General features: G+C 50.2%; 1 protein-coding gene across 17 annotated transcripts in view; it reads left to right on the plus strand.

The window, feature by feature from the left end:
• The window catches only part of TNS3 (tensin 3), a 308,545-nt gene that overhangs the window by 187,974 nt on the left and 92,900 nt on the right, over positions 1 to 27,671 (plus strand). For all 17 annotated transcript variants that reach the window (XM_054559218.2, XM_054559216.2, XM_054559228.2 and 14 more), the window contains one exon: positions 24,882 to 26,132. In XM_054559218.2, coding sequence (XP_054415193.1) covers positions 24,882 to 26,132 — 1,251 coding nt within the window. The remainder of the gene's footprint in view (positions 1 to 24,881; positions 26,133 to 27,671) is intronic.

Genomic DNA, 27,671 nt, shown 5'->3' on the forward strand with positions numbered 1-27,671 from the left:
TCAGTCCACAGCAGATACTCAATGCGTGTTTCTTGAATGAATGATTAGAGAAGCAATTTGAACTTTAAATATCTAAGGCCCTGACGTTACAAATCACAATTCTCATTGGTGTATTTTTCATGCAGCATCTTCTGAGCCAGTGGTGTGAGCAGGTGGGTGACTGCTGTGGACTGTGTGGTTGGAGGTGGTGGAGCCATGCAGGTGATGGTCTGGGCATCCACTTGGGACTCTGTGTCACCAAGAGTTGGGTCTAGGGGCGAGTAGAGAAGGTCTGGCATTGCCATGCAAAGGATGGAGCCAGTCGGGAGTGGGTGCATAAGAGTTCTGGAAAGAAACTGAGAAGGACAGGGCAGAGTGGGAAGGACACCCTGGAGAGAGTGGTTCCCAGACAGGAGGGTGAGGAGTCGGATAGGGCGCCAAGGCAGCCAGGTACACTTTGCAGCCAGATTCACAGCTTTGTCATCACTGCTTCCAGGCTTCATAAAGCAGCAGAGACCCCCTTTATGGGCAGAGTCATGCCCAGACTCCTCAGGGATATAGTGGGTGAGAGTGCAGCCTCCTCCCAGCGCCTGGTTCATCCCTTGCAGCCTCGATGATATCTGAAGCCCATGAGTACCCCCAGGGAGGTGGAGGGACAGGGGAGGACTCAGAGCGAGCTCAGGACTGGTATCCGGATGCTTAGCCCAGAACCCACCACACGGAATCTGAGTCGTCTCCCAAAACTGGATCTCAGCAACCTTCCCTTGAACCACTGCCTGAGCCTTCTTGAGAATTCCAGCTCCTGAGTTACAGACAAGCACGGAGCCTTTCCTCAAATCTGCATCCCCTCCTCCTGAATCCCCTCCATCCCCACGTGCTGTCTGGCGTGTCTGGGGTACCTGATTCAATGGAGTGAGTTTTATGCTTTTCTTTCTTTCTTTTACATACATTTAAGATTGTATCAATACTTTTTGAAGATGTAAATTATCAAAAAGAAGGAATAATTACCCCCATCTTACTGTCTAGAGATGAAGCACTCGTCACTGGTGTATTTTCGGCATGATTTCTAAATATCATGTGATTTGTCATAATAGGATCAGCCTGTGCATTGTTTTATAGCCTGAGTTTTTCACTTAACCCACCTCCTTGAGCATCTGTGCACATCTTTAAACTTTTCTTCCCATGTCCTTCTCACTGAGCACACTGGATTCCCTTAGAGGGGCTTCCAAAGTGCGTTTGATCTTATTGCTGCACTCCTGCAGGGTTTCCAAGTTCTCCCTGTGAGACACGAGGCTGCCATCACCACCTCTGCCATCAAAGCTCTGCAGAATCCCCAGGCTTGGGTCCTTTTGAGAAGGTGTTCCCCAGAAAGAGTAGTCACCTGTGGATAGAAAACTCATCCTTGCTGAATTTCCCTCCTCTCTTCCACTCTGCAGCCCTCCTCAGCCCCTCTTTGGCGTGGAGGCCGGTATGCTGCATTGGTCAGCTGTTACTCCAGGCAGCCTTCGCTCTTGCCTGTGGTCAGCAGTGCCTGGCTCGGGTCCCTGGACTGGACGCCGCCTGGCGGGTGAAAGGCGGAGTCCCAGCCGCATTCCCACCAGGGCTTTAGCCTTCAGAGCTGTCCAATGCTTTGAGGAGTGAAGGAAGGTTTAGCAGCCTCTGAAACATTCTCTTTTAGCTGGGAAAAGGATGTATTGCGGCACTGTCTTTTCCACCCCTGCCCCTGCCTTTTCTATCCCCACCCCTGCCTGGTTAAAAAAACCCCAAAATGTTGACTTAAGCCGCATTTATCTCTAGCAGTGGTTGCCGTCCTGGAATGGAGCCCTCTGCAGCTGCCTTCAATCTGGGCCTGTGTTAGGGGAGTGCCTGCTTTGATGTGTGAGCGCAACATTCTGCTTCTATACTCAGAAAAGAGCCGGCCTTGAATCCGTTCCAGTGTGGGCAAGTGATTACAAACGCCCCGTCTTCAGCACAGAGAGGAGCACATGGCCCTGGTCTCCCCATGGGTCTGTGGTCCTGGCAGGTGGTGGCTGCGGGGGATGGCAGTCGTGTCAGTGTTCCCTGGGGTGGTTGCTATCCCCGAGGAGAAGGAAGAATGTCTCGCGGCACACAGTGTGGCAGCCTGCCGGAAGCCTCACTATGGTATTTTAATCCTCGAGAGAGCTTGTGAGCCCATTTTAGAGATAAAGAGAGCAGATCCAAAGAGAAATCAAAAGCTAGGCCAGGGACCCTGGTAGCCTTCTGGCGTTGTACACTGTCGGCGATGGCAGCTGTGACTCAGAGTGTGTCTTGTGCTGGAGACCGTGCAGGACAGGGCTCATACCCTTGACTTTCCTCTTTGAGACTTTGAGACTCAGTGAGACTGGGCTGAGTCTCACTGGGTGCCCCACCTCCTTGTCACACAAGAGGGCTGTGGGTGGGGGGATTTCTTACCCTAGTAGGATGTACCTGCTTTTTCAGTTTCAGACTTGCTGTGATGGTCTAAGGGAATGCCCACAGCAACATATGTGTCCCTGGATTTGTAATGTCACCACCAAGAACGCAGCGTGTACTCCCTCCTCTCCATGGCTGAGAGTGATGAACGATGGCCTCACTTCCTTTTTCTCCCCACCATTGGACCTCAGCCCCTCCAGACAGGATTCTCCCCACAGTACTCTTCAGGGAGGCTCTGCAAAGCCCTGGACCCCATGTTGCTGAGCCCCATGGAGAACATCTCATTCTCCTCGCTGGACGTCTCTGGAGCATCCGTGTCAGTGGCCACACTCCCCATCGGGATGCTTTCTACTTGCTCTCATAAGCCATATTCTCTTTGACTTTCCCAGTCTGTGAAGTGGCCTGTTGTAATTGGATGACTCTAAAGATACCTCCCTCCAACTCTGAGATTTTTGTTATCATACACACCATTTGTCATATTCACGCATCTCGTATTTTCTTGGGAATTGCCATGGCTCTGATGCTGGGGTGGGCGCAGGAAGAAACACAGCAGACCCTCTAATTGGGAAGACACAGGTATACATCACTTGTTGCCACAGGGTGCACCGTGTACCATAATTGGGGTATACCAGGAATTAGGAAAGAATTGAAGGGAAACAACCACTTTGCCTGTACAATCCAAGGAGATTCACGAAGAGGACGGCCCTTGCAGGTAGGGAATGCAAACAGGGAATGCCTAGCCCTGGGCATGGGGCATAGGTGAGCAGCACATATTCATGGGGTGGAAGTGTGTTCCGCCTGGCTGGTGTGTGCAGGAGGAAGTAAGAGGTGCTGTGTGTGATGGATCGTGAGATCGGGGAACGTCAGCTTCCTTTCCTGAGCCTGGCTCCTTTGCCGGGTGACAGTGAGGATCCCAGGAGCCACATGACTGGAGGATACAGAAAGATAACAAAGGGGCTGGAGGACTCCCTGGGGGAGGCAGAGTCTGGAGAGGAAGGAGAGTAGAGAATGGGCTTCTGGACTCCCCAGCTAAGAACTGACGGAGGCCTGGACTTGGGTGTGGCTCTGGTGATGGAGAGTAGGGGCCTTTAGATATTTAGGAGGTAGATGAGTGAGACTCTATGACAGATTTAGAGGAAGGGTTGAGCAGCAGGGAAGCTTCAAGAATGGCCGAGGGTTGGAGATGAAGGCCTGCTCTGTCACTCTTGTCCTTGGTTTCTTGCCTTGACCTAGGACTTTTTGAGTGCAGCTCAAACTCTTACCAATCCAAGAGTGTGCAGGACGAGGGCCGTGGCATTGCCAGGCCTGGGCTCTGCCACTTTAAGTGGATACCTTGATGAACATTCCCAGAGTCCAGGCTTTGGGGCTCCCATGGGGCTGCTAAAGCAGGCAGACAGAGGAGATTCACATTTGTCTGCAGCCTTCGCAATAAGACACAGTCCTGAAGTGGCCATACCGTGTTCTCAGAATACTGTTCCGAGCTCCAGGAATGGGCTACGATGAGGACATGTTGGGTCAGGAAGCGCTGGCTGCAGTGTGCAGAGCTGGCCGGGAAGTGCCGGATCAAGCTGAGACCATTCAAGTGTTGCCACTTTGAAAATGGATTTGAAAACTTTCCTCCCCAGACGTTGTTGGGTTTTAAGATTTGGAAATTGAAGTAAACTTTGACAACTTTAGTGGAGGAGGGGACCGATGGCACCTGACAGATCCTTCAGTCCTGGCTCTGCTCTTTGCTGAGTGCTTGGGTATACACAGTGCCTTGTGTCTGCAGCCTGGTCCTTGTTGGCAAGATGGGGTGCTGCCCCCCAGCATCCAGAGCTGCTCCAGGGCACTTTGCATGGTGTTCAGCCACCCTGTGACAATTGACTCTGCACCAGGCAGAAGAATATTTCTTTAGGTCTTGCCCCCAAACCAGGCTTTTCTAGGCATTGCTTGCTTAGATAGCTCTAGTGAAAAGCAGCTGTCATCAGGCAACTAAAGTTGTATGAGACAGAAACGGGCCAGATGGGCGTGTAGTCCTGTTCTGAGCCTGAGATTTCCTCCCTCTGCATCTCTTGATTGTGAATTGAGGCTGCAAGCCTCCAACCCACAAACACCAAAGGGGACCCCCTTGCAGGCGTGATCGCAGACCAAACAGCAAATCTTCCTGAATGTCACCTGAGAGAGTGGCCTGGGGGCGCCGGCTTCCTCCTGTCTCAAGTGTGAGAGGCCTACCCTCTGTTAAAACCAGGATCAAGTCCTGTGGGTGTTACTTTCAAAAAATTGATACACTCCATCAGAAGAGTGAGGGTGGCATTGGGGGCAGTCAAAAGAGTTGTTCCAGTCCCTGAGCCGCCATCTCATTAAGTGTTCGTTACTTTTCGAATCCGACAGTAATCAGAGGAATTGGCTCAAGTTCTATGTTGTCCTGTACAAGTTTGCAGAAATCAGTCCACAAGAGTGGCCTTAATAGTTAAGTAGCATCACCCCCTGGGACAGTGAAAGAGGTGCTGAGAGTTGGCTGGATTTGTCCTGGGTCCTCAGGGGCCCCCCAACCCCCAGTCGGCACACAAACCTTGGGCCTCCTCTGCTTCCTGGGAGGAAGGGTACCCCCAATATCCCACTGGATGGGGTGTCCTGTGCATGCAGACAGGGGTCTACAGGGTGGATGGCTTGTTTGTATTTCTGCAGTTACTGTGTCTTCTCCTTCTTCTTCTTCTCCTCCTTCTCCTTCTCCTTCTTCTCCTCCTTCTCCTTCTCCTCCTCCTCCTCCTCCTCCTTCTCCTCCTCCTTCTCCTCCTCCTTCTCCTCCTCCTTCTCCTCCTCCTTCTCCTTCTTTCTTTCTTCTTTCTTCTTTCCTCCTCCTCCTCTTCCTCCTCTTCTTCTTCCTCTTCTTCCTCTGCTGCTGCTGCTGCTTCTGCTGCTGCTGCTTCTGCTTCTGCTGCTGCTGCTGCTGCTGCTGTTGCTGCTTCTGCTGCTGCTTCTGCTGCTGCTGCTGCTTCTGCTTCTGCTGCTTCTGCTTCTGCTTCCTCTGCTTCTGCTTCTTCTGCTTCTGCTTCTTCTACCTCTGCTTCTTCTGCTTCTGCTTCTGCTTCTCCTTCTTCTTCTCTTCTCCTCCCTCTCTCTCTCCCCTTCTTCTTCTTTTTCTTTTTTTTTCTTTCTTTGAGAGGGAATCTCACTCTGTCACCCAGGCTGGAGTGCAGCGGCCCAATCTTGGCTCACTGCAACCTCCACCTCCTGGGTTCAAGCAGTCGTCTCTGCCTCAGCCTCCCAAGTAGCTGGGACTACAGGTGCCTGCCACCATGCCCAGCTAATTTTTGTATTCTCAGTAGAGATGGGGTTTTCACTATGTTGGCCAGGCTAGTCTTGATCTCCTCACCTCAGGTGACCTGCCCACCTGGCCCTCCCAAAGTGCTGGGATTACAGGTGTGAGCTACCGCGTCTGGCCTACTATGTCTTCTTAGAGTCCAGAGGAGCTGTGCTTCTTAATCTCTTTTCACTTTCCTCTGCTATTTGTGGTCAGTATCTCCACTGCTCTTTGGTGACCCTGCCCACTTAACCAACATGCATGCAATGATTCATGCCCCTGTCCTGCATTCCTTCCCCAAAGCTGCAGATCTTGGGACTCTAATTCCCACCTGTGGGGACTACAACCTTGACTGTTCTTCTGTTGGTGGATTCCCTGAGACGTGAACCTGGAAGGGGGCTCCATCCCCACAGTCTCCCTGGGACCCTGAGCCACGAAGCTTCCCACACCCAGCATGAGCAGCAGTGTGTGTGTGTGTGTGTGTGTGTGTGTGTGTGTGTGTGTGTGTAGACCTTGGTGTAATGAGGGTTTGGTCCTTATTCTTCTTACAAGGCCCTTGCTGCCACCCCTTTCCAAGTCACATCTCAGTCAAGCCCCTCTTCCCAGATGTGCTCTTCTGCCCATCTCCTGGTAGGAGTAGGGGGCCAGAATGGCACTCGATCAAACCTGCTGAGTTTCCATCTGTGTCTTCTTGGGTAGAACCTTTCTCTCCATTGCCTGGAAGAGTCAGGGCTGCAACTTCATTTTGCCTCTCTGTAAGAGCCTGCAATTGCACTTGTGCCAAGTCGGGGAAAGAGAGCACCTGCTGACTTTAAGTATTTGATAAACAGAACCAAAATGTGAGAGAGAATGAGGCTGGGACTGAAGAAAAGCAGAGTCTCTTCCTCACATGCACACGCTTCTGTGTGCCTGGCCCACAGGGTCATCCTCACCATCTTCCTCAGCCCTTGGCTGGAAGAGTAGAACTTGTGCGTGCTCTGGCTCTTCTCTTTCAGGCTTAAAGGAATGTCTGGGGAGGCCTTTTAGATTATGCGTGCAAGACTGTCTCATCTACTCGTTTCTTTGGAAAGTGCTGCAAGACGGAGCTGCCAGTGCTTCCTAGGGGAGGGAAATGTTGCGGATGACTTAGGGGAAAAGGGAGGTGTTCATACAAAAGGGGCAGCTGGGACAATCTCTTTGACTTGGGTCCTTTGTCCTTGTGGGGACAGGGACCCTTACATGGAGGTGCACCCTCACGGCCTGTGTCTCTGACCCCATTCGGCCATCTGGGCTGGGAGACCACCATCCACATTCACGCTCCCTTTAAGCAAATGATTCTCCTGCCTTTTACGGTGATGTTCTTGGTGCTGGCATTGACCTTAGGAGTAACAGCATTCTTGGGGTCAACAGCTTTCAAACTCTATACCTGTGGCTCCAGGATTCCAAGTTGGTTATTAAGGAGCAGCCCCAGCCTCTCTCCATCCACTCCTGTCAGAACCCTCCGCAGCCCCAGCCCCACCTTGATCTTTTTCTGTTTTTGTATTGGGTTTCTGCATAAAGATTTGTTTGAAGATCAAGTTCTGCTATTGAAAGTTGGGCACTCTGGCCCTGTACAGTTGATTCTGGGACTTTAGATAGTTAAAGTTGTGTTTAAATGTTGACAGACAAGCTACTTGATGTTAAACACACATTCAGTTGCATATAAATTGTCACTTAATCTCTCTGTAAGTCCAAGGACAGAGGGGATGCAGTTGTATTCCGTTACTATTATCTAAGATGCCATGGAGGGCAGGGCATGTGAGGTAGAAGGCATAGGTGTCAGAGACTAGTGGGTGTGTTCCTTACTTAAATTTTTTAACATAGCACAGATTGCAGAGGATATTTTATGTAAAACATCCAGCTATTTCTTGAAAAACAGGGTTGATATAATGGCAGCTTGTGCTGTTATGTAAGAAAAGTGAGCTTTAATGGATCTTCAGACTTGCTCAGTTTATCTTGCTGATAGGAGCAATTCTGACCTACTTTGGGGATGAAAGCTGGTTTCCACAGCACTCCTTTCCCCCTGCAGACACTGTGCTGGATGGGGACGCATGCCAGGCCGAGCAAAGCTGAGACCGCCTCGGCTTGTTGCCTCAGCACAGCCATATACCTAGAGCCTGGCTGTCTGTCGGGGAGACCTGGCATGGAGGTCCACGGACCAGGGTAAGAGACAGGGTAACCACTTTGCTATGTGAGCCAGGAGTGTGATTAGAACATGTCACAGAGAGGGAGCCAAGGTCAAGGCCTGTCAAGGGTGGACACCAAGTGACAGTTGCTCTGGCTGGAACTGGGAGCCCAGATTTAAATCCCTAGGGCCCGAGAGACTGACGCAAAGTGCAGGGAAAGCCATTGACCCCAGGAGCTGGGAAAACAGGTTTCTGTGGACAGGAGGAGGGCGTCCCCAGCAAATGTCCTGTGTGTGCTCTGCCTGCACCTGCCTGTTGTGGATGTGGGGGGACCCCCTCCAGTTGATAGGGCCTAGGCGGAGGGTACAACTGTCCCCAGGAAGTTTTCTTCCACATAGCAAGAGCCAGAGATGTGTTTAGTGTTTCTTTATAAGTGCATAGTGATGATTTCTTAACAAGGAAAATATACCCTTTGACACTGTGTTCTTTCAGACTTCACCATGGAAAGTTGAATTAATTTACGATTCATGATGGTGACAGTCTATGGAAAATTATACTATGAAAATTCAATAGTATTTGTTTTTGTCAGTGTGAATGTGAGCTAATTTGTGACCTGGGATATATTCTCACTGAAATTAGGCCAAATGGTTAGAGCAATAGCAAGATTTGGTGTTGATTGATTGAGCGAATTCTGCCAAGGTCTCAACAGCTGTCCTTTGGTGGCAGCAGTAGCCGTGCATTGCCCCTGAACTCGTAGCAGTGAGTCTGGGATGCTGCTGGGCCCCTGACTAGGATGAGGCAGAAGGAAAAGCGGCGGGGAAGCCACTGAGTGATGGGCACTATGGGTGCTTTCCCGAGGGTGGGCAGAGGCTGCAAGGAAACCATCTTTCTCGTAGTATTGGGAGTTCATTCTTTATTCCTGTACATGTAAGATACTGCTCTCTTGTTAATCATAAGTCGGAGGATTCCAATAGGTCACCTGGGAAGTGAAGGCGGAGTGTCACCTTCTGGGAAGCTCATGAAAGAAAACCAGAGGCCATGTGTGCTTGTCAGGGAGGCTCTGTAGGATCCAGGATGCAGTCTCCATCTCCTCCCTGCCTCTCTGAGCATCGGCAGTGCTGGATACTGCAGATACAGAGCTGAATTGGATGGCACAGTTCCGTGCAGAAGCCAGGACAGGGCTGGAATGGCTAATGGTTGTTGTTGTCAGAGCTCACCCTTGCTGACCCAGCTTACGAGCTGCACAACCTTCCGAGCATACAGCTTGCATTAACATGTCAAATCTTTACCACACTGAGGGGTCAGAGGGCTAGTTGGTGAAGCCAGGAGTGGGGGCTTGGTCGCCGGCTGTGAATCTCCTTCTGCTGATGTGCCGAGCTAGGTTCAGTCAGGGACTGGATTGATAGAGGCAGGAGGCTGAGAGCACCATGAGTGTGTCCAAGGCAGGGTGCCTGGTGCAGAAGCTAGGATGCAGAGAAGGGTAGAGAGAAGACTGGGAATGAGTTCACTGGCTGTGGTGTCACTTGACCTGTGCAAGGCAGGCGAGGTTGTCTGCTGGGAATGGACAACAGTCTGGGGAGTGGAGGTGTTGAGAGCTGGGACAGCTTGGAGGAGCTTCCCCTGGCAACAGGTGGTTGTTGGGTGAGCAGTGTGGTGTGCTCAGTGATGTGTGGACGCCACACTGGTACGGCCTCTGTGATTTCAGAGGCATGCACATCAGCAGGGGCATGGACATGGGCCACAGGCGAGGGAGACAGCAGGCCTTGTGGGTCTAGATGGGCTAGGAGAGGAAGCACCATGGATCTGTGTTGCCCTTGATGTCTTAAATTTGGTGCTGGAGTTAAACATACATTGGCTCTGACTCCACTGTGCTGAGGGAAGGGCTGGATACATGCAGAGAAGAGCAGGAGCCAGGGAGCTGTAGCAGCTGCTAGAGAAAGGAGACGCCTGGCCACCACTCCTGAAGAGCTCAAGGCTTTCAAAGTTTGGTGGAAGTTGAGGGTATGTCATGAGAAATTCTAAAGTCAAACCAAAGAAAGTTATCTAAAGTCCAAAGAGTCAAGGCCAGGGCCCCAATAAAATGTTGATGGTTTCCCAGGAGAAGCCACAGAAATGCCTGTGATGAGAGTGTTTGAACCTGGACCAAGGGAGGCATGGACGTTTGGGGGATGGTCTGGGAAGTGAGAGGCAGTGGCAGCCCACAGGGCTGGAGAACGCTGTAGCCAGGGGTACCAGTTTCCAGAGAGAAAGGAGTTTTGGGTGAAAGCGTTTTGAAGTGGAGTGCAGGAGGCACAGGCTGCCCCTTCCCGGCCTCTGGGCACACAGCTGCCCCTCCAGAGATCCCCTGGGACAGGCCTGTCTGCCTAGGTGGGTGGGGAGGGGCCTGACATTGGAGCAGGGATCACACAGGCTCAGTGTGGTGGACAGGTAGGGATGTCAGCTCGGGAGGACGAGTCCTTGGAAAGAAAGTTGGGAGAGGAGCAAACGGTAGAGACAGTGAGGGGAGAATGGGTGGTCAAGGGCTGGAGGGACCTGCATTTGTTGAAAGTTGGTGGTGTCATGTTTTCAAATCAGAACTTTCTACCAGAAGCTATGTGAATTTAGATGTCACTTTCATGTGTCTCTCCTCATGAGGAGGAACTTCACGGGAGGCCCTGCGTGTCACTTTCTGACCTGCAGTCCAGGTAATGGCCTCCTCAGAAGCCACACCCTGATCTGTCTAGGTGGACAGCTTTCTTTCGGCCTGGAACCCTGCACTAGAGGGTGCAGCGTGTGATCACAGCATCGGTTTCATTCCAGTGACCAGCGCACAGAAGAGTGTCTTCTGTCTCCTTGAATGTTGTGTGCTCCAGGCTCTGTTGCAGAAATCCCCTGTCTACCTGGGTTCAGAGCCTGCCTCTGTCCCCAGACGCTTTGTATAAAACCTGAGTGCATGTGCAAGCCTCGGGCTGGTTGCCGTTGCTTTCTAAATATGCTCTTGTTACCATGTGGTTTCTAGCCTGAGAATGTTCTTACTTTTTATTTATTGAGATCAGATTCATAGCACATAAATTTACCATTCTAATCATTTTAAAGTATATGATGCATTGATTTTTAGTACGTTCACAAGGTTGTGGAACTGTCGCCATTATCTAATTCCAGAACATCTTCATCACCCCAAAAGAAGCCCTGTACTCATTAGCAGTCACTCCCAGTTCCTCCTTTCCTCAGCCCCTGGCAACCGCGAAGCTACTTTCCTTCTCTCTGTTTCCCATTCCAGACGTCTCACTCAATGGAGTCGTGCAATGAGTGGCCTTCTGTGATTTGCTTCTTTCACTCAGCCTGTGTTCCAGCTTCATCCTTGTTATGCTCCATCCTTTCATGGCTGTGGTGTGCCACTGTGTGGACACACCATGCTCTGCCTATTCATTTGTCTGCTGGTGTGCATTTGGGCTCTTAACACTTTTTGTCTAGTATGAATAACGCTGCCTGTGAACATTCTTGTCTGTGTTTTGGCCCTAGGATATTCTTATACCTCTAATCTTTCCCACTACTTTTTGAAATTTCCATGTGTTTTCTCATCCTTCTAATTGGTTTCCCATTCTGGAATTTTCTTCTGCCTTTAGGGAGTCCCAAATAGGAGTGGCACTAAACATACTGCCAACCTTCTGTCCCACTTGCTATTTTCAGAGATATTCGGGAAACTCAACAAGTCTTTTCTTCATTAGCTACACAGTGGTCCCTTGAACGATAATTGAACTGTGCGAGTCCACTTATATGCAGATTTTTTTCAGCCAACACACAGATGGAAAATACGGTGTATTTAGGATGAGAATTCTGTGTATATGGAGAGCCTACTTTTCCTATACTCAGGTTCCTCGAGGTCGACTGCAGGATTTGAGTATGTACAGATTTGGTATACTCACGGGGGGTGGTGGGGGACTGGGGGGTGCTGGTGTCTTGGAACCAATCCCCCGCATATACTAAGGGTTGACTGGCCAGCCTCCTGCACAAAATTACAACCCTTCAGGGTGAAAAGGCTTGGGGCCTTTCAAAACACTCTGAGCCACAGAACTGCCTTCTGGCCAAACATCAGCAAAGCTTCAAAAGACCGCGTTGTTTCAAGAAAAGTTAATACTAACAGCCTGAACAGGCTCCATGTAATCAAGACCCATTAGCAGGGAACGTGTAGAAAATGAGAGCGTTCTGAGCCTGCCTGCTCAGTGGCCGCCAGCTACATAAACAAGATCTGAAGACCAGTGGGTGCCTGTTGCCATATATTCACAAAGGCTTATGGCAGCCCGTTTACAAAGCTGTCATCCACATGAAGAAAATTTGCCCTCAGCCACCGAAAAACAAAACAACAAAAACCCCAGCCCCACCCAAATCAAGCCCAACCCAGAACAACATGAAAGGAGACACTCCTTTTGAACATACAACTAATCCTGCCGCCTCTTTCCATTAGAAATGGATAAAGGTACCTTGGCCGTTGCTTTTCTTGCACAATTTTGTGATGCAATGGTCTGATTTTAAGATTTGTATCCTGTAGGAGGCTGGAACCCCCTAGCCATATCTAGACATATAGTTAGCTACAGTTTGGCAAGACCCCGGTGCTCAGGAGAGACTCGGACATTCATTGCGTTGTATTCACTACTTCTAATCTCTTTTCTTTTGATGTGTATTCTTTAAAGCAAACTATTTTGTGATAAATTAGTCACTGCCTTTATTGCAGCGATCACGTCATTCGCAGAATGGTAACAATAATTTCGGTTCTCTTGATAGGAAGGTGGGTTAGCCAATACCCTTTAAAGAATACCAAATTTAATAGAACTTTTTGCACAATAAGTGCATTATGTCTCATCATAAAAGAGATTGTTTCTCCCAAGGGTGCGCTGAGTTTTACCTTAACCTCCTGTAAGCGACATATGCCAATGTGGCCATCTCAGGTGATTTAAAAGACTTGTTACCCTCTGCGTGCGCTTACAGCCCAGGTATGTCCTGTCTCCCCTGGATGGCTGATTGGTGATTTTTAAAAGGGTTTCCATTGTGCTGTGGGAACCTGAAGGCATCAGAATGGGCTTTTGCTTGTTTGCTGTGTCATATTCTGTTTATTTAAAGAGTAAAAGTGTGTGGTTGGTGTTGTGGCCCATGTTGAGCCAAAGCAAAGAGTAAGCCACTGGCTGAAGCCCACCTACACTGAATGTAATGAGGCTGAGATGAAAAGGATCTGCTACACTGAACACAGAACGTGGAGGTCTGGGCTAACCACACAAAATATGCTGTGTGCAGTGAACATTCACTCTGTACTCTTAGCCACATCCCGCACAAAAGACAGAGAGACAGCTCCCGGGAGATGGAGCATGTGTGGCAAAGATTTTCCGCCTGGTTACTTTGAAGAAAGCAAAAGGAGGCTGAAACTGTGCTTTGTAAGCTGCGTGGGTTGGTGCTGGCTCCTGGACGTCAGTTCAGAACGCTCAGGAATGAACGCAGAAACCTGGTGAGGGAATCCCAGGAGGAGCTCCTTTCTCCACCTCCTCAGCCTCCGGAGTTCAAATTTCACTCAACCGGAGTGCACCAAACCCCACCCTCGTGTTTACATTGCCCTGGCCTTTTTGGTGGAATCAAAGTCCCTACATAGCCAAGGAGATCTTTTACCTTCTACGCTAGTGGGAGGCCAGGTGCCTGGGAGGGAGGTGGCATGCCCCCGCCCTCCCCTGGCATGCCACTGTCCTGCTGTGAAAGCCTGTGTCAAGGAAAACTGGGCTCAGAGGTGTAGACTGAGAGAGCCGCTGGGCTGTTTTGAAGGAAGGTAAGCAGAGAGGTTTTGTGTGTGCGTGTGTGTGTGCGTGCGTATGTGTGCATGTGTCTGTGCCTGTGTGGTGAGTGTGTGTGTGCATGTGTGCATGTGTATGGCTTCTGTAATGCTACAAAGACCTGAAACTGAGCTGTGTGCCTGCTGAGATTTACCAACTCGCCAAGACTTCCAGAGGGAAAGAGCTGGTACTAGCCAGGAGGAGAGGGCGTTATGGAGTGGAGTAATCAGCAGAATGGATGCTTTAACCCGGCAAGAAGGAATGTCGCTCAGGACTTGTCCAGGAATGTCTTTATTGGTTTGCAAGCTGGAGGAGTCTTAACTTACCGACTTCTTTTTGGGGAAGAGTTCAGTGATGGTCTGACATGTTGTTTGCAAGCTCTCTGGCCGCCTCTGTGGCCATCCGGCTTGGGTGGCCTCGGATAAGGCCAACAGGACCTCCTCTTTTCCTCTGGGCTTGGGTCCCCGTGTTTTCAGTTAGGAGTGCCCAAAAGGGAACTGAGCTGCCCAGTCAGAGGCCTGAGATAGGCGCCTGCTGAATGCTGAGCCTGCACCGGTGTGCTAGTGTGAGAGGTCTGCCCGGGGAGCCGCCCTGGCCTGCCCTGCTGTCAGTGTGGCTGTGGGGGCACCTTGGCGGCGTCTGGGACATGCCTGCCACAGTCCCACTCGGAGCACAGCGCTCCTTTATCGCCACATTCCAGAGCCTCACCCAGGAGACCACGGGAGCGCTTGGAATCTGGCCCAGCTCCTGAGTCGCTCCTGTTCTGCAGCGGGATGCCTTCCCTTCCCAGAGAGGCACTTTGTGGCTGGGCAGGCGTTTCTGTATGGAAGGTTCTGCTCTGGTTCTTGCTTTTGTTAATTTTTTTTCTGCTCTGTATTTCTCTAAGAATTTACAGTCTGCCTCAATTTTAGAAAGCGTGAGCAAGGAGCTCAGCTTTACTTCAGAGGGAGGGATTTTCCAGTACCCTCCGGCAGTCTCAGCAAGGTGTCTTGGTGCTGCCGCTGCAGCCTCTCTCCTGCTGGGCACCTCCCCTCCTGGCAGCTCAGAGGGTGATTTGGGTTTGGGGGTTTGGGAAGGAGTTGACTCTCAAGGTGAGACTGATGCACCGAGGGAACAATGCCTTAGAATAGAGTTATTCTGCCTAAGGAGAGAAAGAGTTGTCCCTACAGAGTAGAGTTTATTACTGTCTTTTATTTTTTGTTAAAAAAAAAAAAAAAAAAAAAAAAAAAGAAAAAGAAAGAGAGTTAGAGGAAAAGGGCACATTTCATTGTGTCTTGAAATATATCAAAGTCATAGAGTCTCTGATTTAGTAGATTAAAAGTAGTGTTCTCAAAGACCCAAGTGTAGTCCTCATTTCTTAGCTCTTGATTTTTCTCTGGAATAGAAAATGATTTAATACAAACTCCAAAAATCATTAATTAGCAAAGAGTCAGAATTCTATTGTAATGAAATTAAAGCAGACCTTGTTTGAGTGAAAGGTTATACATGCTCTAATTATAAATGTCTACATGGAAAAAACGAGAGTGATTTTTGCATATGCTGTGGGTAAGATAACACAACGCCCCTTGAGAAGGAACCTCTTGGCTCAGATATCGCTTCCTGACTGGGAAGGTCTTTCGGTGTCTGCAGCCCCTACCAGGGCTCCAGGGAGCAGGTACCCTTGGGACACTGCCAGGGCTACCCGTACCTCCCCTCCTGGCCGCAAATGCGAGAATGCTCCTTGCCTCATTGTTAACCCCATTCAACCCTGCCTCGTGCTCTGGGCCACATCTTAGTTTTCAGCCCTCCTGGCTTGGTGATGGACTCTTCCATGCTCCGGAGCCTGAAATCCAGGCAGTCCCTTAGCACCTGTCCTCACCAGCACTGAAACCCCCGCTGGCTGTTCCACATTGTGCAGCACCAGACCCATCAACTGAATGGTCTGCTGGAAAACTCACAAGTCCAGTGCTGGTGCCATGGCTCATGTGTCAGTTGACCTAGCAAATCCAGGAGAAATGTTCTCTCACTGCTGAGGGGAGGTCATGTGATGCAGTGATGGGAACCCTGGGTGTGCATGACACAATCTGCCAGAAAACCCTTACCCCTCCCCCCATGAAATTTGGACATGCTCCGGTCCCTTGCAGCCCCCTAACCTCGTGGGTTAAACAGGAGAATCCAAACCCCTTCTGGGTTTGGTTTGAGCCTCAAATGAAGCTATAGGTACAAAGTGCTTGGAAGACAGTGGTTGCCCAGTTAGCTTATTACTGCTGCTTTTGCCATCATTGCTGTCAGTCACCGAGGAAACAAACAAAGTATGGGATGGGAAAACCGTTTTACAGCTGGTAAGATCCTGAGCTGGGCAGCTTGGCCATAAAGTCGCACTGGGTGGGTGGTTAGCAAAGTTGGTGCCTGGGAAAATTTCAGTCATATCAAAAAATGACTTGTAGAACTTTTGAATACTTTTTTTTAAAACCCATCTTTTTCTATAGCTTTATATTAGAGAACAATTCCTCAGTGTAATTCTCGAGATGGGAGGTCAGTGGACCTGCGTTCTGTGTACTCACTGATTAGATGTTCATGGAGCACTCCTCTGTCCCTCAGTTCTGCACCCAGAGGGTCCACACATGAATCACATGTGAGTTCTGGGAATTCTTCACTTGACCAGGGAGGGGGAAAGCACAGAAAGGAGGGTTTGCCTAATGCCTGCTGTGTGCCATGCCTTTCGTGTTGAATCCCAGTGGTCCTGGGAGCTGATGTCAGCAAACACCCCCTTCTCTAGGTTGCTTCTCTACAGACAAGGAAAGTGAGGCACAGAAAGGCGGAGTGATTCATCTGAAGTCACACAGCTATGATCAAGCCAAGACTCAAACCTGGATTATGCCAGAACCTCTAGAAGGGGAGGGAAGGTGTGCACATGAATCACTCCAATGGAAATGTCAAAAGACACCTTATGTGACAATGAGGCGCAAAGGGACTACGATCGTTATCCCAAGGAGAGAGGGTTTCCATTGTCTCGTGGAATTTAGGAAGAGGAGGGAAGGCCTTTGAAGAGGGGGAGGAGGGCATGGGGGAGAGGGAGAAGGAGGGAGGGGAGGAGGGAGAAGAAAAGGAAAGGGAGGAGGGGAAGGAGGAGGAAAAGGAGGAGGGGGAAAAAGAGGAAGAGGGAAGGAAGGGAGGAGATCAAGAGGAGCCACCTCAGGTTGGGGTCTAGTCTGCTGTGAGTCTCATTTCTGTCTTGATCTCTCAACGGTTGTTTTAATTGAGATGCAATTTACATGCAGTAAACTTTTCTCTGTTTAGTATACAGTAGCCTGAGTTTGACAAACATTATGCCATGACACTCCCACCGCTATCAAGACGCAAATGTTTCTATCGCCCAAACCGTCCCTCACACCCTTTGCAGCCCCACTCTTCTCCTGGCCCCGACCACACCCATTTGTGTCCAGACACAGTGTCTCCACCCCAGAATGTCACCTATGTGGAGTTGTACAGTCGAGCCCTTTGAGTCTGGCGGTGTTCACTTGGCATAGTCCTTAACCTTAAACCCCTCCAGGCTGCCTGCAGATGAGCACTTGCTTTTGAAACTGAAGCCTTTCTGTCTTCAGCATTTTCCCTGGGCTGTGGTTGTCAGAGCCTCACCATGGGCACTTGCAGGTGCAGACATCATTCCAATAAGCCTCCGCTTATTGGGACTGTTTGGATATGGTGAATTGATTCAGCTGGGCGGCCCCAAGTGAGTCATTTGAGGGTGACCTAGGGACAGGATGGTTCCTGACTGTGTCTGGAGAAGGTGCCTCTGTACCCTGTGGTGGTCCAGGCACGGGCAGGATCTCTGGCATATCCATGGCTCCTGACCCCGATGGGGCTGCTGGTACATGGGTGTGTGGGGGAACTGACGAGTCCATGCTAGGAACAGCACCTGATCCACTAACTGTGAGGATAGAAATGCACTTGCTTCAAGAAACGGAACATAAAACTGTGACCATCACTGCAGCGGCTGTGACAGCACAAGGGTCTGTTCCCGATAATGAATAATTTTAGGAGTTAGGGAGGAAAGCACAAAGCACTTAATAGTCTCTGAGGAGTGAGTGAGGTGTATATGAGTTTGTGTGTGTGCGTGTGTGTGTGTATGTGTGTCTTGATCTAGATAGTTGATCTGTGAAATATAAAAAGTGATTGACTAGGATTAGAATTTTATCATTTTTTTGGAGTTGGAGGGAGGTTGGTTTAAATTTCAGATGTTCTATTCAGTAGGCTTGTAAAAAAATCGTTAATGTTAGTGCAGGCTTTCTCAGCCTCTGATATCTCATCTGTAAAATGGACTTCCCGTTTCCTGCTTCACAGGATTGCTTTGGGAATTGAGTGGGATCCCTGAGGCCTAACAGTGTGCTGGGTGCATGGGAGGAGCTTGCACAGTGGCCTTGTCTTTAGGAGGTCAGCTGAGTTGTAAGAGAGGGGTATTTCCAGAATTCTCTTTGTTCGTCAGATGATGAAGATGCCAATTCCTGCAGCCTCACCTGGCTCACCTGAGGGTGGCTGCTTCAGCGTCAGTGGATGCCTTTCTTCTCACACACCGCTCCGTCTTTCCCTTGCCTCTGTTGGTCTGTCTATTCGGATGCCGTGAAATGTGTCCACCACCCTTTCCATCTCTTGTTTCTCTCTCTGTTCCCCAAGGGGGCTGGTCCATTCTTCAGCACATCATCAGGACTGGGCTGAATATTGCTTTTAAGTCCCTGTTTATGACTAGCAATCATAGCAAGTGCTTAGTCAATTCTTACCAACTTTCATGGAGAAGAATTTTCTAGTTTCTCCTTTGAAACTAAAAAATTGCAGGGAGGATACTGTTCTTTTGAAATGAAAAAGTTACTTTTTAAGCACACCTGTCACAAAAATAGAACATGGGATTCTTAGCATCAGTACCTAGTAAAAGGAAAGGTTCCATGTCGCTTCATAAATCTATCAGATTTGTCCTTCCTTTCCTTCAAACCAACTTCTGTTGGAAGCAGGGCCAGTGGATAGTTCAGTGGATTACACATCAGTGATGAATATTTTTGGTTGCTGAGTGATTGACGATGGAGGGTGCTGAAGTGTGAGATCAGCTGTCCCTTTGGCTAGCTGATTGTTAGCATGCCGGGGAGCACAGTTGGGCATTGCCTAATCTGTTTTCAACCGGGATAGAAGGGATGTTTTCATATTTTTTTTTTGTCTTCTCCATTTTTTGGGTGACTTTTGAAATACTTTCTGAGTGTCTCTTAACCCTCTTGCCTCCTCATGGGAAAGCCACGTTTCAGTAGCAGGGTTGGGTTGGAAAGAGAAGGATCCCCTGCAGGGAAGGTGGGTGAGGAAGTCTGTTGCTGCAGGTCCTCCAAGGAGACAAGAATGTATGCTCTGTATTTTCTTCCTTCTAGTCCTTTTCCAGGCGATAAACCTCACTGGTATGTCATGCAGCAGAAGACATTCAGGGCTGTATTTATATTTGTTGGATTTTTAACTAAGATCCGGCCACCAGGAAATCGTTGCCAGACAGTGGACAGGCTCCCTTGGGAGGGTGAGGTCCTTGGTGCTGGTTAGCTGGGTCTGGTGGCAACGCAAGGGAAAGGGGACACCGAATGGGATGATTTACCCTGGACTGAGATGTGGAAAGGTTCTCCTCCTGCATCCGCAGCTGAAGAGCTATGGGATCCCTGCAAGTTACTTCCTCCCACTCTAAGATCAGGTTCTGAATTTGCAGAATGAGGGTTGATTCGGACTTCCCCATGCTCCCTTTGAGATGGAAGCAAAATGTTAAAATATGTTATTTAATGATATAAAAAGTTGGAAGGAGCAGACGAGTGGCAGGACCCCACCTTTTAGAACTCTGTCCTTAACCCCACCACCTCCTCACAGCAGTGTCAGCCCTAATAGCACATCAGGTGCCAGAGACAGAACGGAGACTTGAAGTCCTGCAGCTTCCCTCACCTGGTGGGGGCTCCTCACCCTCCCTGCCCCTAGGAGCTCATCAGGGCACCAGGAACCCCACCCACAACCCGTGTCCAGGAACCACAAATGGGAGTTTAGTTGGCTATGTCATTTCTCTGATCTGGTTGCAGAAAATTACTTTCTACATCACTTTTCCAAACCAGAACCATATTATCAGTAGCATTCTGCCATCAGTTAAGGAGGGTATCCTTTAATGATGGATCAGCACCTTTGGGGGCTGCAAACAACAGGGTGCGGGCTCCTGTTTGGTTTCTCATTGGCGAGACTGGCAGTCAGCCATGCAGTGACCCTGCTTCCACACCCCTGTTAGGTTTCATTTCTAGTCAGGATTCTCTTTTTATTGCTCTTACCGTGCAGCTTTTGCATTGAGTCTTAGAAAGCATAACAGTGGCAGAAAGTGTTTAGATGAGGGTCTTTCCTATGTGTCCAGTGTAGAGGCAGCAGTTTCATAGGTGAGAAGATAGACGATACAGAGGTCAGAAGACAGATGTTTACCCAGCCCTGCCACTTGGAGCTGTGTGGGTTTGAGCAACGAAACGCCAGCCTCACAGGTGGCAGGAGGATAAAGGAGACTGGAAATGGCAGAAAGCATGGTGCCATTTGCTTGCACCTGCTATTTGCCAGGGCTCTGTCTCATTAATCTTTGTGCCCCTGGTTGCAAGCAAACTGTGGCCAGATAATGTTCAAATGTCCGTGGATCTCTGGCCCATGCTTCCTGCTTCATGGGCAAATGGGCTAACATTTAGGGTCATGACTTTTGTTTTCTTTGGAATTTAGAACCCTTAGATTGGGTGACTTCAGTTATTTTTCCAGTTGTGTTCATTATCAGTTGGAGACCAGCCAGGTCAGTAGTGATGGCTGCCCTGTTTCCGCCTGTCACGGATGGCTGCACCTGGCTGTGCTGCCTGGGAAGAGGCCCAGAGAGCGGGGACACCTGGGTTGCAGGTGGCCAAGGGCTGCACGGCTCTTCTACCTTCAGATCCTTGTGGGCTGTGTGTGTGTTTGGTTTTGGTTGGTGGTGGTTCTTTGTTTGCTTGTTTGTTTTGCCTGCTAAGGCAGCTGAGCTTTCCAAAATAGCTCCCCAGATTTTGTCATGTGTGAAAAAGCGCAAACTTTTGGCCTCTCACTCAATATTCACCGGGTGTCAGAGGCTGTTCACTAATGCTAGAAATGCAAGGGAGAGCAAAATAAAGCAAACTCCCTGCCCTCAGTGAGCCTGAGTTCCAGTGGGTAAAGGTGCAGTTCTTCTGAATGCAAGTATGTGCTGTGGATAAAAACCCAGTGAGGAAAGAGTGGTAGGGCAGCACCTGTTGAGGAGGCAAGGGAGCTGAGATGCAGAGAAAGACAGAAGCCAAGGCCCCAGGGCAGATGCATGCTTGCAGTGGACTGCTAGGAACAGGGCAGGCGGTAAAGAGATGAGCCCAGGGAGCGGATGCAAGGCCCCGTCCACTATGGGAAGAGCCTGTAATAGTAATTATGAGTACTCTTACTTGGAGCCTATGAGCTGGGTACTTTATGTCCATATTCTCTAGTTCTCATAACTTTAAGAGAAAAATGGAAAGCATCTTTGTATCTTTCATTCCCTTGAAAGATAGGAAGCATTCCATTTTATAAACGTAAAACCAGGAAACTGAACAGCCTGAATGTCATGACCAGGAATACACACAGAGTAAATGGTGGAATGGGGATCTCATCTTCAAGGATAAAGGGAAATAGCCATCGCCTTTGTCCAACTGAAGTTCAAGTTCTTCCTTTTGCAAAGTGATAGCCCTTTACGAGAAAATAGGATAGGAACTGTGTGTTCCAGAGGCCCCTTCTCCTTCCCTCCCCCTAAGGCTGACTCTCCTGCCCCTACTGAAGACCACGGAGGTGTAGGTGCAGGGGATTGTCTGTGGAGCTCCTGGGATGGCCTACCCAGAGCTCTGCACCTTTAGAAAGATCTGTGCTCCTACAGAGTGATTCAGAAGCTTGACCAGTCCTATCTTGGAATTCACTTGATATGTTTCATATTCTTTTCCTGTACCTTTAACATTTATTGGGCATTTTCTGATGTAGAAAACTACCTATGTATGTAGCAGGAAGTTTAGCAAGAGTCCAGCCTGGTCTTTGGCACTGGACAGGGCTGGATTGGACCCTCTCTGTCCCATGGCTGTGCTCTCATGTATTAATAGGAAGGTGGTTGAACTCCACCTGGGCTGTCAGGATTCGATGAGACCCCGCTCGGAGTGCTCAGAATGGGCCTGACGTAGATGGAGTGTTTAGTCAATGGTAATGGAAAAGTTGTTGTTTTTAATGCATCTATTATTATTTTAAGATTTCTACTACTAATAAAATAGGATTATTCATACCCTCCCCCAGGAGAGGGAGTCTCGTGTGCCTTACCATATGGTACAGGGCCTTCTAATCACGTACTGTTCTTAGCAGACGGGGCAGGGAGCTAGCTGAAGGATTCCACCTCAGACTGATTAATAAGCACTTTTTGACATCATTTTAATTTAGATTAGAAGAATTGTTTTACAACTCATTCTTGGGCTTTTTTTTTTAAGTTATTGTGCCAATTTATTTTAACTCAGATTTAGGGAGAAGAGTGCGGGAAGTCATATAGACTTAGTAGCGTGAAATCTGTGACCGTAATGGGTAGGCTCATGCCCTGGGCTGAGTGGCCCTGCAGTGTGTGTCCTGGCTGCCCGCCAGGCGTGGGAGGGACTGGGCTGACGGCCATACAGCACCTTCCATCGTGGGGAGGAGGCGTAGTCTCTTGTCATTCTCATGGAGCAGAAGCCGTTTATCAGCACCTCCTTCTCACACTCTGAAAACAACAGGAAGGATTTACCAGGTTCTTTCATTTGTTAAATTTTCCTGGTAACAGGAAATCTAAACAGAAACCAAATTAAATTGATGTTTACTCAGGGCCTATAAAGACACTCACCCGTGTGCTATGCCATTTAATTCTCAGGTCAACCTTTACATAGAACCATCTACCCACACCCTCATTTTATAGTGGGGAAGCTGAAGGTCAAGGTGAATGCACCAGTTGGTAGAACCCTAAGGGTGGACTCAGGATGGAGCTGGGATTTGAACCAGTGTTCATCTGATGCCAGAGCTTCTTCAAGGGACCACTCTACTTCACAGTCACCTAGTGATGGCATTAACAAATGGATTGCATTTTCCATTTTTGAAATTGTAGAGGTGATATTTGCACATGCCTTATAATTTAGTCCAGTATTTCCAGGTGTCCCCTTTGTTTAATTTGCACAGAGCTGGGCTAAATGGGTGTTTTAGTCTCTGCCTAGTCTGAAGCCTGGTCAGTCACTGATCCCTGGTCAGAGCAATGTGAGTTCAATGCTACCTCTTTGTGGGCAGGGCCACTGACAGAGCCTCCAGGTGTGTGCCCTCCTGGTGCTCTCTGGGCAGGTGGGCAGTGGGCCAGCAGGAGCACGCAGGTTTCAGGGCCAGTGCACCTGGGTTCTAGGCCCACCTTCACCTCCTAGCAGCTGCCTGACCTTGGGCAAGTTATTTATTCTCTTTGATCCTCAGTTCCTTATAGATAAACAAGGAATAACAACATAGGTCATACTGTGAAAATTAGAGAAAATGCACGATGCTCCTGCACTGTCAATAAAAGGTACTCAGAAAACAGCAGCTGTCACTGAGACTGTTACCTTGAATTAATCCCATGGCATATGTCCTGTCATCACTTTCCCTGCCTTGAAGACTTGGTTTATTTTCAGCATTTTGTGTAGCATTTCTACTCCCAGACCCTTCCTCCCCTAGGCTTGACTTTAGGATGGGAGTCAGGGCCACCGCAGACGGGCCCATACCCCTGTGTCCACCCTGCCCATTCCCCACTTCTCTGTGTGCTTTCCCTTGGGCACCGTTGAAACAAGAAGAAAGCCTGGCGTGGGCGTGTTTTCAGCACCACAACCCAGGACCTCTCGGGACTCTGTCCCAACACGTTGTCCCAGTGTTTTCAAAAAAGTCAGCAGCTGCTGACTGTGGTGGTGCATCAGCCTGGAGCCCGGGGCTGTGAGGCACATGCTCAGGGCAGGTCCCTCCAGAGGGCTCCTGGGCCAGGCTTAGTGACTGCTGTTAGGTAGTGGCTCACGTCTCTCAAATTCCAGGTGCCCACACAGCGTGGGCTTCCCACCACCAGCAGCTCCCTGGCTGTGGAATGCTTGCAATTTCACAGTTGAGGAAGTAGAAGAAAGTGGGGGAGGTCCATGGGGTGAGGCATGTGCTGACTACAAACTCCAGCTTATTTTAGGAGGCTCTTGGCAAGGACCCGCTATGTGTGGTCGCGGCAACTGGCCAGTCAGCAGATTGAGGCTCGGGAGTCCCCGAATGCCAGAGCCATGGCCATGATTAATAGTAGCAGCTGATGCTTCAGCCCTTCCTGCCCACACTTTAGTTCAAAGTTTTATTTTCCTGACATTCCATGTAAGGAAATCAGCGCATGCAAGTCAGCCTCAAGTGTCTGTGATCCTGAGACATTTACCCGGCACCTACGTGGCCCAAAGTTGCTGTGCCAAACAGGAAGACCCAAATCAATTCCTGCACTTTCTCTTTTCATTGAATTTCATATTGACATTTGAGCAGACATTCAGTTTTTTTCTTTTCTTTTTTTTTTTTTGAGACGGGTTCTTGCTCTCTTGCCCAGGCTGGAGTGAGTGCAGTGGCACGATCTCAGCTCACTGCAACCTCTGCCTCCCAGGTTCAAGTGATTCTCCTGACTCAGCCTCCCGAGTAGCTGGTATTACAGGCATGTGCCACCACACCCGGCTAATTTTTGTATTTTTAGTAGAGACGGGTTTCACCAAGACATTCAATTTAATAGGAATTTGCTACCCGGCACCTAGCTGATGCTCAACAAATGTTAGACAGGTCTATGAACGGAAGCTCTTCTTTGTCTAAGATGAACAGTCCATTCTTGGGGATTTATTAGCCAAGCTGGGCTCAGTGTTCACAATCATGATGAAATTAACCATGAGCCCTAAAGGCAAGATGATTCAAAAGGTGAAGAATCCCAGAGTTCAAAATGACAATTTGTTCTGCATGGAAAGGTAGAAATGATTCTAGCACCTGAAGATGTTTATTTGAATGCCTTTTCGTTGGCATCCTCCAGAGTATATATAGAACTTTGTGATGTTAGAGGAATCTTTGTATCTGTTTATTATAAGTCATATTTTGAATCCATTTATTTGTTTAGACAAATGCACACGCTCATTCCGAGGGTGTGAGGCTCGCTTTCATCCCTGACTGAAAGCCTCTCTCTGGTTTTCTCGCCCGCAGTGCTACACACGCAGGGCCCTGTCGATGGCAGCCTTTACGCGAAGGTGAGGAAGAAAAGCTCCTCGGATCCTGGCATCCCAGGTGGCCCCCAGGCAATCCCGGCCACCAACAGCCCAGACCACAGTGACCACACCTTGTCTGTCAGCAGTGACTCCGGCCACTCTACAGCCTCTGCCAGGACTGATAAGACGGAAGAGCGCCTGGCTCCAGGAACCAGGAGGGGCCTGAGCGCCCAGGAGAAGGCTGAGTTGGACCAGCTGCTCAGTGGCTTTGGCCTGGAAGATCCTGGAAGCTCCCTCAAGGAAATGACTGATACTCGAAGCAAGTACAGTGGGACCCGCCACGTGGTGCCAGCCCAGGTTCACGTGAATGGAGACGCTGCTCTGAAGGATCGGGAGACAGACATTCTGGATGACGAGATGCCCCACCACGACCTGCACAGTGTGGACAGCCTTGGGACCCTGTCCTCCTCGGAAGGGCCACAGTCGGCCCACCTGGGTCCCTTCACCTGCCACAAGAGCAGCCAGAACTCACTCCTGTCTGATGGTTTTGGCAGCAACGTTGGTGAAGATCCGCAGGGCACCCTCGTTCCGGACCTGGGCCTTGGCATGGACGGCCCCTATGAGCGGGAGCGGACTTTCGGGAGTCGAGAGCCCAAGCAGCCCCTGCTGAGAAAGCCCTCAGTGTCCGCCCAGATGCAGGCCTATGGGCAGAGCAGCTACTCCACACAGACCTGGGTGCGCCAGCAGCAGATGGTTGTAGCTCACCAGTATAGCTTCGCCCCTGATGGCGAGGCCCGGCTGGTGAGCCGCTGCCCTGCAGACAATCCTGGCCTCGTCCAGGCCCAGCCCAGAGTCCCACTCACCCCCACCCGAGGGACCAGCAGTAGGGTGGCTGTTCAGAGGGGTGTAGGCAGTGGGCCACATCCCCCTGACACACAGCAGCCCTCTCCCAGCAAAGCGTTCAAACCCAGGTTTCCAGGAGACCAGGTTGTGAATGGAGCCGGCCCAGAGCTGAGCACAGGCCCCTCCCCAGGCTCACCCACCCTGGACATCGACCAGTCCATCGAGCAGCTCAACAGGCTGATCCTGGAGCTGGACCCCACCTTCGAGCCCATCCCTACCCACATGAACGCCCTTGGTAGCCAGGCCAATGGCTCTGTGTCTCCAGACAGCGTGGGAGGCGGGCTCCGGGGAAGCAGCAGGCTGCCTGACACAGGAGAGGGCCCCAGCAGGGCCACCGGGCGGCAAGGTGAGCTGGGTCTCCATGGGAGGTGTTCCACGGGAGGCTAATGTGTTGTGAGAAATCAGCCTAGTAGGTTAGCTTTTGGCGAAACTCATAAGGGAGGGACATTTCCCTTGCAGTTTCAACTCTTGTGATTTTTGGCCTAGGATCCAAATGCTGTTATGCTGGTGTGGTCCCTTGGTAGGAGATTGGAGGGTGGGAAGAACCAGGCAGAAGACCTGCTGTTAATGTCAGTGCAGGGGCAGGGACAGCATGCACTCTGCTGGAAAGGGCCGGTCATGCCTTCATTACAGAATAGGCTTAACAGTGAAACCATTCTTCCTTCGTGAATGTTGGTGGATTTACAAAGGAAGCATACTTACTTCTGTCCCTGTGGTATAGGTCAGGGCTTTGTGGAAGAATGCCAGGTACTTCAGTGGGGCTGAAGGTTGGGGATGAAGAGGACTACTGAGCCCTCAGACAGCTTTGGCACAAGGAATTGATGAAGCATTCGTGGTATAAAATGTTCTGATTACAAATACACGGTCAGAGTTGGCCATGGTGGTGTGGGGAGACTGGTTATGGAAGGCAGCGGCTGGGCGGAGGCCTGGGGTCCACAAGGGGTTCTACCATGGAGAGCAGCTCAGTGATGGGAGGGGCTTGGGGGAGCAGGCTCAGGGGTGAGGGGACTGAGAACTGTGGTGGGACCCAGAGCCATGGGACCCTGTGCGGGGTCCTCCTGGGGATGCCCCAAAACCAGGCCGAGGTCATGCTAACTGCAGGGAGGCCAGGACTGCACGTGTCCTTTTCCCCTAAGGCTGGTGGTTTGGAAACCAGCACAGGGCCTTTCTGCACAGCCTCGAGGCCTGGGAAGAACCAGGGTTGGGAGTGGTGGACAGGCAGTGACGTCTGCCTGGGTTACAGCAGCACTATCTTCAAGCTGCATCGATGTAATGGGGCAAGTTGCATGTTGGGACCAGGTTACTATACAGTGTTCTTTCTGTTGGGAAGGCATGAAGGCCGAGGGGACCAGAGAGCTGGAAGTGGTTGGGTCGGCTAGGGAAACACTCAGCAGGCAGAGAGGGACATTGGGATGGAGCAGGGTTGTCTCAGGTAGGGGACTGTGTGGGTGAGGTCGTGTGGTCTGGAAGCTCCTGCACAGAGATGCACGCCAGGAGAGGACGGCCAGGCTCTAGTGGCTATGCCTGGGGGCCACTGGGAGGCTACAGAAGGTGGAGAGACAGAGCTGTGTTCTGGGAGCTCTGGCAGTGCCATGCAGGGACCAGGACCCAAAGGATAACCCTGGGCCAGAGAGTGTGGCATCCGTGTGGTGCCAGGGCCTCCCACATTGGCACGTTCGGGTGTGTTGCCATCTGGGGGCCACTGGCTTCTTAGAGGGACTTGCTTCTAAAAGTGAAGACCAGAGAGGTAAAGGACGAGGGAGAACATGGCTGTGTGACGCCATGCATGTGATTCCCACCATGTGCTGGTAACACTGATGAGAGATGCTACCATTTATGCCGGCGTGGTTCTTGGTTTAGGTGTGCTGGCCCATGTCATCATCCT

This window comes from Pongo abelii, chromosome 6 (genome assembly GCF_028885655.2).
Source record: "Pongo abelii isolate AG06213 chromosome 6, NHGRI_mPonAbe1-v2.0_pri, whole genome shotgun sequence".
In the NCBI taxonomy this organism is placed as follows: Eukaryota; Metazoa; Chordata; class Mammalia; order Primates; family Hominidae; genus Pongo; species Pongo abelii.